Raw genomic sequence first — 16,188 nt, forward strand, 5'->3', positions numbered from 1 at the left:
CTCCTTATACTATAGACTTTGTTGAGCATTCCTAGGGATAGGGAGTATATCTCCTATGACTCCTATGTGATAGGCACCAATAGCCTCAAACTTAGACTGCTCTGTATAAGGGATATTTGTGAGGTATATTCCCGAGCATTGTCATTTGTGATAGCTTCTTAAGAAGGTTGGGTGTCTTTGATATCGCATAGACATTGAACATATGCGATTTTCAGTTTTTTTTTTTTGTTTGTCTTTTGTCCCACGTGCACTTTTTATCAGGAACGGATGTTCCTTTTTAAACATATTTTGAATATAAACATACCGCCAGACCTGAGAACAGACAGGGTGGAGGTGTTGGTTTGCTCCTTTCATCACAATGTGCTTTCCAGATCATCCCCCCGGTGGAGTGGCGGATGTTTATCGCCCTCCAGGCTCCTCCCGCCAGTTTCTAGACCACTTCGCCACCTGGCTTACTCACTTTATATCCTGTGACATCCCCACCCTCATCATGGAAGACTTTAACATCCCCATCAATGATCCCCTCTCCCAATCTGCCTCTCATCTTCTTTCTCTAACTTCATCATTCGGCCTCTCACAGTTTACTAATTCTATACATAAGGACTGGAATACTCTGGACCTGGTTTTCTCCCGTCCCGGCTCGCTGCACGACTTTACTAACTTCCCTCTCCCGCTCTCGGACCACAACCTTCTTTCCTTCTCTGTCAAGAATTGTCTCCTCACCCAGGACACCCCCTCTTACCACACTTATCGGAATACACGTACCATTAATACCCAGCAGCTTATGGACAATCTCCACACATCTTTAGCCCCCATCTGCTCCTTCTCCTGTCCAGACTTAGCATTGTCACCCTTCAATAATACACTGAAGAATTCCCTAGATGAAGCAACACCTTCTACACGCAGAAAGACCCGATACAGACAACGGCAGCCCTGGCACACAATGCAAACACTCTTTCTTCAGCGCTGCTCAAGGTGTGCAGTGGAGAAAATCTCTCTTAGCAGAAGACTTCATCCACTATAAGTCCATGCTCAAAACCTATAACTCTGCCCTCCATCTGGCCAAACAATCCTACTTCACCACCCTCATCACCTCACTATCCAACAACCCAAAACGACTTTTTGAAACCTTAAACTCCCTCTTGAAACCTAAAGTACGGGCCCCCATCACCAACCTCAGCGGTGAGGATCTGGCCATTTATTTCCTAGAAAAAAATCAACCACATCCATCAGGATATCTCAGCCCAATCTCCTCAGTGCTTGGATTCCCTTCCCTGCCGCACCTCAAGCTCACTAGACATCTTTGAGCCTGTTTCAGAAGAAGAAGTTTCCAAGCTCCTCGCTTCTGCTCGGCCTACAACCTGCAACAGTGACTCCATTCCTTCACATCTCCTGCAGTCTCTCTCACCAGTGGTCACCACTCACCTGACTAAAATATTTAACCTTTTTCTTCAGGTATATTTCCCGCCTCATTTAAGCATGCCATCATAATCCCTTTACTTAAAAAGCCATCCCTGGACCATCTCTAAACTCCTGGAATGCTTGGTCCACTCCCGTCTAATCCGCTATCTCTCGGATAACGCTCTTCTCGACCCCTTATAATCTGGTTTCCGCTATTTACACTCCACTGAATCTGCCCTCACTAAAGTCTCTAATGATCTAATAACAGCTAAATCGAAAGGTCATTGCTCCCTGCTGATTCTCCTGGATCTCTCTGCCGCCTTTGACACTGGATCACCAGCTCCTCCTCACTATGCTACGCTCTATAGGCCTCAAGGACACAGCCCTCCCCTGGTTCTCCTCCTACCTCTCTGACCACTCCTTCACTGTATCTTTTGCCGGCTCCTCTTCCTCTCCTCGTCCCCTTACTATCGGGGTCCCGCAGGGCTCAGTCCTAGACCTCCTCCTCTTCTCTCTATACACTGCCCCTATTGGACAAACAATCAGCAGATTTGGGTTCCAGTATCATCTCTATGCTGATGACACCCAATTATACACTTCTTCCCCTGACATCACCCCTACCTGAATTCAAAATACCAAGGATTGTCTGTCTGCTGTCTCTAACATCATGTCCTCCCTCTATCTGAAACTAAATCTCACCAAAACTGAACTTCTTGTGTTTCTCCCCTCTACTAACCTCACTCTACCTATCATCAAAATAACCCTGGAGGGTTCAACAATAACTCCCAAGCAGCATTCCCGCTGTCTTGGGGTCATATTCGACACCGAACTTTCCTTTACTCCCTATATCCGATCACTCACTCGCTCTTGTCACCTGCATCTTAAAAACATCTCCAGAATCTGACCTTTTCTCACCTTTGAAACTGCTAAGACTCTTACTGTCGCTCTTATTCCTTCTCGTCTGGACTACTGCAACTCTCTTCTGATCGGTCTCCCTCTTACCAAACTTTCTCCTCTCCAATCAATCTTCAATGCGGCAGCCAGGGTCATTTCTGTCCAGCCGCTTCACCAATGCCTCCATCTTGTGCCAGTCATTACACTGGATACCTATTCGCTACAGGGTCCAGTATAAACTAATCTCTCTCACCCACAAAGCTCTCCACAGTTCTGCATCGCCTTATATCTCCTCTCTCATCTCTGTTTATCGCCCTACACGTGTCCTCTGTTCTACAAATGACCTAAGACTAACATCCCCTGTAATCCGAACCTCGCACCTCCGTCTCCAAGACTTTTCTCGTGCTGCGCCAGCTCTCTGGAATGCACTTCCCCTGACGATCAGACTGATACCTAGCCCCGACCTATTCAAGTGCGCTTTGAAAACCCATCTCTTCAAACAAGCCTACCACATCAACTACTCAGTAAACTAACTTTGCCCTGTTCCCTCCTTCCAAATATTATTCTGAATCTGCACCCTACTATTCATCTGTCTCCACACCCTCCATGCACACGATAACTGCACTTGATACTTGACTATTGCACTTAAACACACGGGCTGATGACCGGATCATGCAGCTTTATATGAAAATCCCTATTATAATTGCCAGTCCTGAAATAACAAGCACGTTTCACCTACTGTGTCCCCCCCTCCCCTCCATTTCCTTGTAGATTGTAAGCTTGCGAGCAGGGACCTCACTCCTAATGTCACTGTTTAAATTGTCTTAACTTGTATTGAATTTATTGTCTGTACATGTCCCCGCTTAATTGTAAAGTGCTGCGGAATATGTTGGCGCTATATAAATAAAAATTATTATTATTAAAGTTTATTAGTTTTATATTTCTGTATTTTCTATACATTCTACTGGCTTGCTGCTATCTAGATACTTTTCTGGCTGGTACATCACTTGCTATTTTGTGTTTCTGAATAGGCTATGGCGGGTTTCTTGACCACTGGTATAGATACCAATGCCTGGATTTCTGAGGCTAGGGAGGTCTTCTCTGATAAAGTGTTTACTCAAAAAAGGTATACCCCTTCGTATAGTGTGGCGTTTAAAGAATTAGACAAAACCTACAGAGACCAAATTACCTCGTGGTGGGAGGTCCAAAGTTTGGATAACTACATCCGATCCGGCATTGTACCTCGCCACCTGAGAATCACCCTCACCCCTGGGTTCAGGTATAAAAACGCGCCTCTATTTACAAAGTGGCAAAAAGAGGCAACAGAGAGCTCTATCGGGTTCATGCGACTCATGTTGGAGGAGGAAAAAAGTAATTTAAACACACAGACTGAAGCATTAAAAGAACAGATTGAGATAAAAAAAAAAAAAAAATACGAGCGAACCAGATTTCTCTATTAAAGAGGCCAACCTCCAGAGTAGTCTTGAGAAATTCCAATTCCATCTCAAAGAGAGGAAACATAAGCTATAACAGGGATCTCCAGGAGTTCAGAGATAACAATGCTTATACGATACAGTGGTCAGAAATAATAGAACAGTGGAAACAGATATATCATCATCCAAAGCTGAATTCTCTGACACCAAGAATAGATCAAGACACTTTAGAGCAGGGGTCTCAACTCAATTTACCTGGGGGCCGCTGGAGGTAGAATCTGGGTGAGGCTGGGCCGCATCAGGTTTTCCACAAGAAAAGCTCTTACAAAAACATTCCAATGTTATCAATATACCGCACCGCCCCACCGCTCACCCTGAACCCGGTGCACCCGAGTCTGTGGCGCAGTCCGGGCCGGTCCCTGCTCGGCTGCTCCTGCTGCATGTGTTGTGAGTGTGACTCATACGCCTTGCCTGCTGACAGCAGGCTGCTGTGACTGTCTAGCCATCATCATACTCACCTCCTCCTGCTGCAACTCCAATGGTCCAGCGCCAACATCTTCTTCCTGTATGAGCGCGTGGTCACACGTCACGTGGTACCGCTCATTAAGCTCATGAATTTGGGCACCACGCCTATGAGAGTGGAGTGTTGTCCATATTCATGACCTTAATGAGCAGTACTACGTGTGACTGGGATTTCACATGCGAGACTCGGCCGTGTTATCGCTGGGCAGCCCGTCTGATCTAATAGAAGGGCGTAACTAATAGGCTGCTAACCTGGATGCTGTGCATTGCCAGTTTGAACAGCGCCACATACAAGTCTTCATTGTGCATTTATATACCAAGCAGCCGTCCCCTCCATGGATTGGTAGGATGCGAGCGGTTGTCTCATTGGTATTCTTGCACCTGTATTGCCGCCATCTTAACTATATGGGTCAACTGCATCCTGATTGTGCATTTGTTTGGAGACCTTGGCAGGTAAGCATCTCTGCCTTTTTTGCTGTATTTTTGAATTTTTGGAGGATTTTCAAGTCCTCTTTTTGTGCTATTGCTGTTTAGTGTTAGGGACTCGTAAACGTGAGGATCCGTGAAGAGGATTACGAGCTTACGTATTTTGGCCAAAATATCAACTAATACCTCACATTTTTTAATGTGTTTTTTTTTGCACTTTTTTTTATTCGGGGTGCAGTTGGGCCCATTTGGTCTTGTAAACTGTGGTGTCTGTTCACATGGGATGCATCTTGATAGTACTGGGCAGCCCGCCTGATCTAACAGAAGGGCGTAACTAATAGACTGTTAACCTGGATGCTGTGCATTGCCATAGTGTGAACAGTGTCACATACAAGTCTTCATTGAGCATTTATATACCAAGCAGCCACCCCCTCCTCCATGGATTGGTAGGATGTGAGCGGTTGTCTCATCGGTATTCTTGCACCTGTGTTGCCGCCATCTTAACTATATGGGTCCACTGCATCCTGATAGTGCATTTGTTTGGAGACCTTGGCAGATAAGCATCTCTGCCTTTTTTGCTGTATTTTTGTGTCTTTGATATCGCATAGACATTGAACACATGCGATTTTCTGTTTTTTGTTTATCTTTTGTCCCACGTGCACTTTTTTTTATCAGGAACTGATGTTCCTTTTTAAACATATTTTGAATAAAGTTTATTAGTTTGATATTTCTGTATTTTCTCTACATTCTACTGGCTTGCTGCTATCTAGATACTTTTCTGGCTGGTACATCACTTGCTATTTTGTGTTAAGTTGTACTTTTGCATGACATCATTCGTTTTATCATACGAGGAAAAAGGGGAGAAAAATCTAACTGCGGTGAAATTGCAAAAAAGTGCAATTCCACAAATGACTTGGGTTTTTCATTTACTATGTTCACTATATGGTGAAATGTACCTGGCAATACGATTCTCCAAGTCAGTACAAGATGCAGACACCAAGCATGTAAGTTTTGCTTGTTTAATTAAGGGGTAAAAATTTTTTGCGAAATTTGTATGAAATTTTTGTTTTTGTCTTAATTTTCTGAGACCAGTATCGTTTTCATTTTTCAGCATATGGGCCAATGTGAGGGCTTAATTTTATTGATCACCCATAGAACCATGAGATCTGCACTTCAAAGACAGGAAACCTACAGGCTAAAACAGCAGCACCTCTACCAGGCATCAGTTGGTTTCCAGTCCTTGACGGATGACCCGCTTACAGGTGTATCTGAAGATCCGAAGACTAAAGATGTTTTCCCAGGCCCGGCCAATAGGTTCAGGCAGCGGTATTTTCCCTGTCTCAGCCTGTGAAAGGTCCCTGGAAGCGCCACAGTAGGCCCAGGGGGACTTTCATAATTGAGTGTGGGAGCAGGTGGGTGGCATCCCGGGTGGGGAAGGCTAGCTTATCAGGTGCTGGCATGTGCCGAGAAGCCCCAGTGTTGCTCTTCTGGGGCTTCCAAGGAAGCCCCAGAAGAGGCACGCTGGCTGGTGTATAGTGGTCCGGACAAGTGAGCAGTGGCTGGCGACTGAATGATGCACGAGCCACGTTACTAGAAGTGGGTGGGGACCTACTGACCTGGAACTTTCAAGGGTACCGGAAAGGCCTGGAGGAGCGGGCAATAGCGCTGCTATGGCATTTAAGTGACAGCTGAAGAATGGATTGGAACTTCCTTGCTCGTTGTCCTCTCCAGGATAATGCAGGTCACCGAGCAGCAGCCTGATGGGAAGGCCAAGAAGGAGGAAGGGTGACGACCCCGTAGCACTACTGCCTGTGTCAGTGAGAGATATAGGTCTGCAGGTTGTGGCAGACGCAGTCAGAGAAGTTTCAGCAAAATGGATGAGTCTTCAGCCTCCCGGGATGGTCTTTCGTCTGAGATATGCCCCCCATCTAATTCCAATAGCATTTGATTGCCTCAGATTGGTAAGTGATCTTTGTGAATATTCAAATGGTAATGAAGCCTTTCCCTTCATTTGTTTGCCAGTGACACCCTCTCGGTCGTCGTCAGCTGAGCAATGGGCCCTAGAGGTTGAAGTCTCAAGGCTGTCCTGTTAGAAGCTCCTGTGTCAGAAAGAGGGAAGGGGTTTTACTCCCCTCTCTTCTTATTAAAAATACAGATGGCTCCTTACATTTGAAGGGCCTTAATAAATTCCTGACAATACTTCCATTCAAAATGGAATATGCAAGTTCTGCAATAAAGTTACTCTTCCCAGATTGCTTCATGGAAGTTTTAGATCTGAAGGATGCTTTCTACCATGTGCCCATACATGTAGAGCACCAACAATACCTCAGAGTTGCAGTAGCCATTGGGGGGGTAGTGAAAACTTGCAGTTTAGAGCCCTCCCATTTGGCCTTGTTGTGGCTCCTCATGTCCCCATCAAGGTGATTGTAGAGGTGATGGCCCATCTCGGAGAGAAAAGAGTTTATAGATTGTCCCATATATGGATGATTTTCTGGTGGTTGGCAATTTGGCCCGGCACTGCACTATACAGCTGGAGGAGGTGATGTCCACCTTAGAACATTTAGGAGTGGCTATGAAACCTTAAAAAGTAAAAAATAGAGCCCCTAAAAATACAGGAATTTTTGGGGCTTCTGCTGCATTCAGAGTTGCCGGAGTGTCATCTGCCGGGCGATAAAATAGAAAGGATCCAAGGCCAGGTGTTGAGTGCCCTGGCATTCCCCACCATGTTGCTTAGAAATGCTATGTCCCTTCTAGGTTCTCTAACTTCAAGTATCCCGGCAGTCCTGTGGGCCCAGTTCCATTCTAGAGCATTGCAGAGGGATATGTTAAGAAATGACAATTCCCTTAAAGGACACATGGAGGTAAGGTTGACACCACCCCCAATGTCAATACAGTCCCTCCTTTGGTGGCTGGATGAGTCTACTCTGTCCAGGGGGGGTTCACTGGGTATATAATGTCACAGAAGTGTTCACCACAGATGCGAGTTCTAAGAGTTTGGGGGGCTGATTTACAAGATGTAGTAATCAAGTGAATTTGGACAGGGGACAAGATGCAGTTGAGTTGGCAGTAAGAAGACTCCATGTGTTCCTACGGGGTTACGTCAAAATCCTCTCAGACAATCGCGTGAAAATGGCCTGCATAAACCACTAGGGGGAAACCCGGTCCAGACCCTTAATGGAGGTGGCAGATCATTTATTCTAACTAGCAGAAGGTCAACTCCTGTCTTTGATAGCTCTTCACATAAGAGGAAAAGACGTAATCAACTAAGGCAAGGCGAGTGGGAGCTAGATCAGTCTATTTTCAAACAAATAGTGCAGATGTGGGGCTGTACTGACATAGAACTCTTTGCCACCAAGTTGAACAGGAAGGATGAAACTTTTTGTACTCTGAACCCCAGAGAAGGTCCTAAGGGGGTAGATGCCTTCTTAGTTCCATGGAAATACAACTTGGCATACGCTTTTCCTCCAATAGCCCTGATTCCGCTGGTTGTAAGGAAGATCGGAGAAGGCAAAGCAAGGATTGTCTTAATCTCTCCCATTGGCCCAGAAGACCATGGTTCTCATAGTTGAGGACAATGCCCATCACAGACCCCAATAGCCCTGATTCCGCTGGTTGTAAGGAAGATCAGAGAAGGCAAAGCAAGGATTGTCTTAATCTCTCCCATTGGCCCAGAAGACCATGGTTCTCATAGTTGAGGACAATGCCCATCACTGACCCTTGGGTATTCCAGAACATTCCAAGTCTCCTCACTCAGGAGCCAATTCACCATCCACACATAGGCAACATTCATTTAATGGCGTGGAATTTGAGAGGACGGTGTTAAAGGGGTTTCCCTCCCAATATTGTCTCCACCCTACTTTAGAGTAGGAAGGTGTCCGCAACAAGGATTTATGCTAGAACATGGAGAACATTTCCAACGTCCTTGGAGTCAAAAATATTGCGGCTCCAGTGGGTTGCATTCTAGAGCTTCTGCAGCAAAGTCTTGAACTAGGTCTATCCACTAACACCCTCAAAGTCCAGGTGTCAGCTCTGGGGGCCCAGTATAGATGTGATCTGGCACATAATTATTGGGTAACTAGGTGTATTAGGGCTTCATCTAGATCCAGGCCCTTCCTAAGAGAATGGGTTCTGCCATGGGACTTAAATCTAGCCATAACAAGGTTACCATTTGAGCCCATTGATTCAGCATTGGTTAAAGTTCTCTCTTAAAACAGCCCTTCAGGTAACTTTAACATCTGCCAGAAGGGTCAGTGACATTCAAGACCCTCTCCAGAGTTCCACCATTTACTCAGTTTCTCAAAGACAGGGTAATTTTGAAGCCTGATCCATCCTACTGAACTAAAGTAGCGTCACCGTTTCATAGGTTACAGGATATAGTTCTTCCTTCCTTTTGCTTGAGCCAGAAAACTCAGAAGGAAGAGAAGCTTCATACGCTAGACTTTAGAAGATGTCTACTGAGATACCTGTCTGTTACTGACTCCTGGAAGGATAGTTCTTTGTTCTTGCTAGGACCCATAAAAGATAAAATGAAAACCTGGCACTCAACTTAATGCTTGGTGAGGCAGTTTATTGTAGTACCAGAAAACGTTTCGGTCAATATAGACCTTCATCATTTACTACAGTGTGAAAAAAATAAAGTATGTACAAAAATCACATAGAATGCAATTCGGTCGTGGATATATATAATATTGTACAAGAAATACTACAACAGAGAAAAAAAAAAATTATATATATATCTTGGGTGCGCAGATTGAAGGAGGAAAGGATAAGACATACCGTGCTAGTATGTTTGAAAGTAGCTTGAAGGAGGGCGCTTTTTATGTTATTCACTGATAACTCCTAAAAAGAAGTGATTGGCGCTGTTAAAGTGTATACATAAGGTCAATTAGGTGGTGTTACAGAATGGTACATACCAGTAATCAAATGGTCAGAATGCTGCTGTAACGCAGGATAATCTGTAAGGTAAACGTCATGTAGGATGACATAAGACAGCAGTAAAGTTGCTGTATATCAAAGTAGTGAGTGTTGCTATAAATGGAGAGGTAGTTACCTTTAATAGTTGAAAATATCAGCGCAGCCTGGTCCTCCTGGACGCGGGTAAACACCGCTTGTCAGTGGAGACAGCGGCGAGCTGAGCTTAAGTGGAGGAAGGGCGGGTCTGTGGCCTTGACGAACAGGAGGGAGGGCCAATGAGAGAGAGCTGGGTGGTGACATCAGTTGAACTAAGATGGCTGCGCGCTCAGAAGCAAAATAGGATGCATTGTAGTGTAATAAAGGGTTATAGAGTTAGGATGCACTGTTTTTCTGTGTGAAATTCATAGCGGTATAGGAGGGGAGACTATGAGGAATGTGTATACATCAGAATGTATTAATTGTGTGCGCAGGCCGTCGCAACGCCCTGAAGCGCAAATGTGAAACCGGCCTTATCCATATGATGGGTGATTATGTATCACTATGTGGGGGAAGAAAATATATGTACTTGAATACATGAGAGACATTATTACATATGGAAACAAGTGGGAAAGAGAATGAATAAATAAATACACCAAACAAGGATACTGAGGATGGATCCAAGAACATAGATGAAATTTTCCATGGAAAGCATATAGTATAAGATGGGTGCAGTCCAACAGAGCCATAGGTGCAGATCACATCAATATAAGTGACTCTATAAAAAAAAAAAAGAGATAAAAGTTAGTCATGTTTGAAACGTAATCATAATCAACATTCTTGTGAGACAATGGTACAAAATTATTATACAAAACATAATAAATCATAATCTCGGTTTAAACCTTTAGGTTCAAGTCTCAAGGGTGTGTATCCAAAAGGCCTCACGGCGTTTTAGAGTGGTGATCCTATTGCCACCCCGTCTAGGTTGAGGGACGTGTTCAATGACCTGGAACTGTAACTGGGAGATATTATGGCCAAAGGTGATGAAATGAGAAGGAATGGGAAGCAGAAGGTTCTTGCACCGAATGGTGGATTTATGTTTCGAGATCCTATCCCGAATGGCCTGGGTAGTCTCGCCAACATATAGTCGTCCACACGGACACTTTATAAGGTACACGACAAATGAGGTGTCGCATGTGAAAAATCCATCATCCCCTTACAGGAAAAACTTCCCTATAAATGGATTTTTCACATGCGACACCTCATTTGTCGTGTACCTTATAAAGTGTCCGTGTGGACGACTATATGTTGGCGAGACTACCCAGGCCATTCGGGATAGGATCTCGAAACATAAATCCACCATTCGGTGCAAGAGCCTTCTGCTTCCCATTCTTTCACCTTTGGCCATAATATCTCCCAGTTACAGTTCCAGGTCATTGAACACGTCCCTCAACCTAGACGGGGTGGCAATAGGATTACCACTCTAAAACGCTGTGAGGCCTTTTGGATACACACCCTTGAGACACTTGAACCTAAAGGTTTAAACCGAGATTATCATTTATTATACTTTGTATAATAATTTTGTACCAATGTCTCACAAGAATGTTGATTATGATTACGTTTCAAACATGACTAACTTTTATCTCTTTTTTATAGTCACTTATATTGATGTGATCTGCACCTATGGCTCTGTTGGACTGCACCCATCTTATACTAGATGCTTTCCATGGAAAATGTCATCTCTATTCTTGGATCCATCCTCAGTATCCTTGCTTGGTGTATTTATTTATTCTCTTTCCCACTTGTTTCCATATGTAATAATGTCTCATGTATTCATGTACATATATTTTCTTCCCCCACATAGTGATACATAATCACCCATCATATGGATAAAAACAGTGTCACACAATTAATACATTCTGATGTATACACATTGCTCATAGTCTCCCCTCCTATACCGTTATGAATTTCACACAGAAAAACAGTGCATCCTGACTCTATAACCCTTTTTTACGCTACAATGCATCCTATTTTGCTTCTGAGCGCGCAGCCATTTTAGTTCAGCTGATGTCACCACCCAGCTCTCTCTCATTGGCCCTCCCTCCTGTTCGTCAAGGCCACAGACCCGCCCTTCCTCCACTTAAGCTCAGCTCGTGCTGTCTCCACTGACAAGCGGTGTTTACCCGCGTCCAGGAGGACCAGGCTGCGCTGATATTTTCAACTAGTAAAGGTAACTACCTCTCCATTTATAGCAACACTCACTACTTTGATATACAGCAACTTTACTGCTGTCTTATGTCATCCTACATGACGTTTACCTTACAGATTATCCTGCGTTACAGCAGCATTCTGACCATTTGATTACTGGTATGTACCATTCTGTACCACCACCTAATTGACCTTATGTATACACTATAACAGCGCCAATCACTTCTTTTTAGGAGTTATCAGTGAATAACATAAAAAGCGCCCTCCTTCAAGCTACTTTCAAACATACTAGCATGGTATGTCTTATCCTTTTCTCATATATATATATATATAATTATTTTTTTTTTTTTTTCCTTTGTCTCTGTTGTAGTATTTCTTGTACAATATTGTATATATCCACGACCGAATTGCATTCTATGTGATTTTTGTACATACTTTATTTTTGCTTGTTTATTTTTTTCACACTGTAGTAACTGATGAAGGTCTACATTGACCGCAACGTTTTCTGGTACTACAATAAACTGCCTCACCAAGCATTAAGTTGAGTGCCAGGTTTTCATTTTATCATATATGGTTTGGGAACCTAACTTGGCACCACTACAGTAGTGCACACAGTGTTTTCTACTAGGATCCATAAAAGGGCTTCAAAACTGGACTATAGCAAGGTAGATTAGGGAGGCCATTTCTTTAGCTTATTCTGCTAGCAGCAAAGCGATTCCAGAAGGTCTGAAGGCTCACTCTCCACAAGGGCCGTGCAACCTCCTGGGCGGAAAGATCAGACGTCTCAATCGAGCAGATCTGTAAGACGGCAACCTGGTCTTCTTCCACTTTCTATAAGTATTATAGATTGGATATGGGTTCCTCTACCGACCTCACCTTTGCGAAAAGGCTGTGATCCCTCCATGAATTCTTAATTTTCTCTGTAATTCTCTCGTGGTGCTGTCAGGGTTGATCAATAAAGTCTTATGTTACTTACCAGTAATTAGATTTTTTTCGGAACCCATAACAGCACTCTAATAATCCATCCCATCACGTCTGGATGAACACTTCTTTCACTAGTGTGTTTTAAGTTCATATGTTTAGCTGTGAATTAGGGTGCAGGTAAATCATATATTTTTGCATAAACCATTGGAGCTCTGCTCGTGTTTTGCATTCCAACTGATAGGTGAGAGAGGTGCCGTCCTTTTAGCCTGTAGGTTTCCCGTCCTTGAAGGACATATTCCTTCTCTAGTGGTGCCGTCATAGGTTCCAAAAAATCCTGCTACCGGTAAGTAACTTAGGACTTTTTGCTCCCCGAGTGGACGTCTTTACTAATACCATTTTGAGGTAGATGTAATGTTTTGATCGCCTCTTCTATTTTATTGCAATGTTGGAGCCAAAAAATGTAAATTATGGCATTTTGATTTTTTTCTCGTTACGCAGTTAATCAGATTAATTTATTTTATATTTTGTTAGACTGAAAATTTCTGAAAGCAGCTATACCAAATATGAGTATTTTTAGTTTTATTTTCAATAGAGCAAAAGGGTGGTGATTTGAACTTGTGGTGTTTTTTTTATAATTGTAAAAACTTGTTTTTTTTTTCTTTTACCTTTTAGTGCATGTGCTAGTCCCTTTAGGGGACTTGAAGTTGCAATTGTTTGATTGCTTCAGCACTTCTATGTATTGCAGAAATCACTATCTCCTTTGAATGGCGGCCATAGGCCAGCATTCAGAGGAGGATCGTAATTACCGTCACAGAGGTCATCAGTAGACCCCCGACTCTCATGACAACCCATTGGCACGACATGATCAAACATGGGCGCACCCTTGTTGGCACATGTTAAATCCCACTGTCAGTGACTGGCAGCAGGATGTAACAGGTTAACAGACGCGGGTGAAGCACCGCTCCATCTCCGGCTGTTCAAGACACACGGTAGCTGATTAAATCAGCTGTAATGAGTGGGGAAATAAGTGGGCTCAGCGTGAGCCCGCATAAAAGGCAAGGACCCAACATGATAAATGTAAGTCATATGTTGTGAAGGGGTTAAGTACAATGCATCACAAAAAAAAAACCCTCTCTCAAAATCAAAAGGATGTGTACAACTGTTCCAGAGTTATTACCGCTTTAAGTCACATGTCTAGAATTGAAAAATTTGGCTTGGTCAAGAAGGTTAAAACTAGCTTTAATGGGAAGGGGTTAAAAGCTCTTGTTCTTTCCTTTAGTTTAATATAATAGTGACTCTTACTTTCAGTGTGAAAATCATTCTTTCTGAACTCCTTCAAAAATTCTTGTGTATGCAATTCTTCCTTAATCAAGCAATTCGGATTTACTTCTGGAAAGTTGCTTTTAGCTAAAACAGTTGATACGCTGCTTTGTGTTGCCAGACTCAGATGATTATTGGCAGAATGTACTGGAGAACCTGTTGGGAACACAAGGACATATAAAAATGTAATCTGATATAACAATGATATTTGAAGGTTCAAAAATATGCAGATGTCTTAATTATATTAAACGACTATGCTCACAGATTTCTTGCCATTTTTTAGGTTGATATTTCTGTAAATAAGAAAAAATGGCAAAGAACACAGCACTTTGCTTTACTATGTGATTGTTAAAGGGGTTGTCCAGGGTAAATTGAATAGTCTGCAGTCACTCTATGTTACTGCAGACTTTTGAATTCCCCCAGAACTCACACTGTGAGTTGCGAGGATTCACTGGTTTATGAGTTGGGAATAGTGGTGATATATTCGTTATGCATACTCCCAGGCAGAAGCTGTCTAGTGGGTGCGGCCTCACACCATACACTTGTATTGAGCGAGGCCATGCCCACTAGACAGGTTCAGCCCGGGAGTATGCATATTGCATATATCACCGCAGTTCCCGGCTCAGAAACCGCTGCTTCCTTGAAGTGCACACTGCATGCGTTGTGGGGATTCATAAATCTGCAGTCACACAGAGTGACTGCAAACAATTTACACCTGACAACCCCTTTAACAGATTTCATTTATTCACCACTACACTTAACACTAGGACTAGAGTCATTTTGACTCCTGGCTTGTTTTCGTTTATTTTAGAGTTTCTTGCTCCTTTTATTGTTGTAACTTTAATTTTGTTTATTATTACTATATTATAAAATAGCAAGATTATCGTCAGGCTTTAGCGCACTGCTTCTAGCCATATTAGAAATTAGCAAAACTGCAGGCCCTATTCTACAGAAATTATGTAGTCCACTCGAGAGTTCACTGACGGATGTCCGGTATATGTCCTGTGCATGTCAAGTATATTTGCAAAAATGCTAATTATTCTAAGTCAACATTTATTCTAAACTTATTCTAAACATACAAGTAAATGAAAACTAAAATAAATTGTAACATTTAGCAACAAAGACTAGCAAAATATAGCAGGGAGTCAAAATGACCCCCTTTGGTAATTAAAGGTAAATTTTGAAAAAAAAAAAGGGTACTTTTTTTTTTGAAAAATTATTTATTGTCACAAAATCTTTTTTTGCATCCTAAATGAGTAAAAGACACTGAGTCTCAAGCCAAAATTCAAAAAAATGTAGTCACAGAAGAGAAATAAATATTGCGAGGAGTCAAAATGACTCCATCGGTAGTTCTAGTGTTAAATAGTGCTTAAAATGTGAAGTTTACCAATGAAAAGTAAGTTAAAAAGGATTTTATAAACCGAATTGAATCATCAACTAAACTTCATGAATGGGACTTTATACAAACTAAATTTATTTGAATTTTAGATTATTATAAATGTATCAAAAAGTATACAGAATCAGTAAGGGCGGAGACTGTTCCGGTACAAATTCACATATAAAAATTTTACAGTGAATTCAAGCAAAATCTGCAAGATATGTTTTCGGACAAAATTATATTTGCTCATCGCTAATTTAAATCAATGTTTAGGCTGAGTTCACACATTACATTTTTTTCGCGTTTCCGCGGCGGTTTTAACCGCGCGATTTTGCCGCGAAAACGCGAAAAATAAGCATCCCATGCATTCCTATGGGATTCCGCAATGCTGTGCTAATGCTGCGGTTTTTACCGCGGCGGAATCGCTTCGCGGTAAAAACCGCAGCATGCTCATTAATTTGCGGAATCGCGGCGATCCCGCACCCATAGGAATGCATTGTTCCGCTTACTTCCCGCATGTGGCTGTGCACACCATGCGGAAAGTAAGCAGAACAATGGCGGATGGTACCCACGGTCCGGAGGAGAGAAGACTGTCCTCCGGGCTTTGGGTACCATATCCCTGTAAAAAATAGAATTTAAAAATAAAAAATATTGTTATTCTCACCCTCCGACGTCCCGCACAGCCTTCCCGCCTCTCTCCACGCTCCGGTCCCAGTAGTCCTTTGCGAAAATGCTCGCGATGACGTCCGTTCTCGCGGGATCGCGAAGTCTCGCGGTCATTCGCGCGACGTC

The 16,188-nt window shown here is 42.9% G+C and overlaps 1 protein-coding gene across 3 annotated transcripts in view; it reads right to left on the minus strand.

Annotated features, from left to right (window-relative positions):
* SCYL3 (SCY1 like pseudokinase 3) overlaps positions 1-16,188 on the minus strand; it is a 268,034-nt gene that overhangs the window by 35,401 nt on the left and 216,445 nt on the right. For 2 of the 3 annotated variants that reach the window (XM_073558008.1, XM_073558006.1), the window contains exon 10: positions 14,001-14,174. The exons of the other annotated variant lie outside the window; for it this stretch is intronic. In XM_073558008.1, coding sequence (XP_073414109.1) covers positions 14,001-14,174 — 174 coding nt within the window. The remainder of the gene's footprint in view (positions 1-14,000; positions 14,175-16,188) is intronic. 3 annotated transcript variants of the gene reach the window in all.

Source organism: Dendrobates tinctorius, unplaced genomic scaffold (genome assembly GCF_039654945.1).
Source record: "Dendrobates tinctorius isolate UK_male_01 unplaced genomic scaffold, ASM3965494v1 ptg000012l, whole genome shotgun sequence".
In the NCBI taxonomy this organism is placed as follows: domain Eukaryota; kingdom Metazoa; phylum Chordata; class Amphibia; order Anura; family Dendrobatidae; genus Dendrobates; species Dendrobates tinctorius.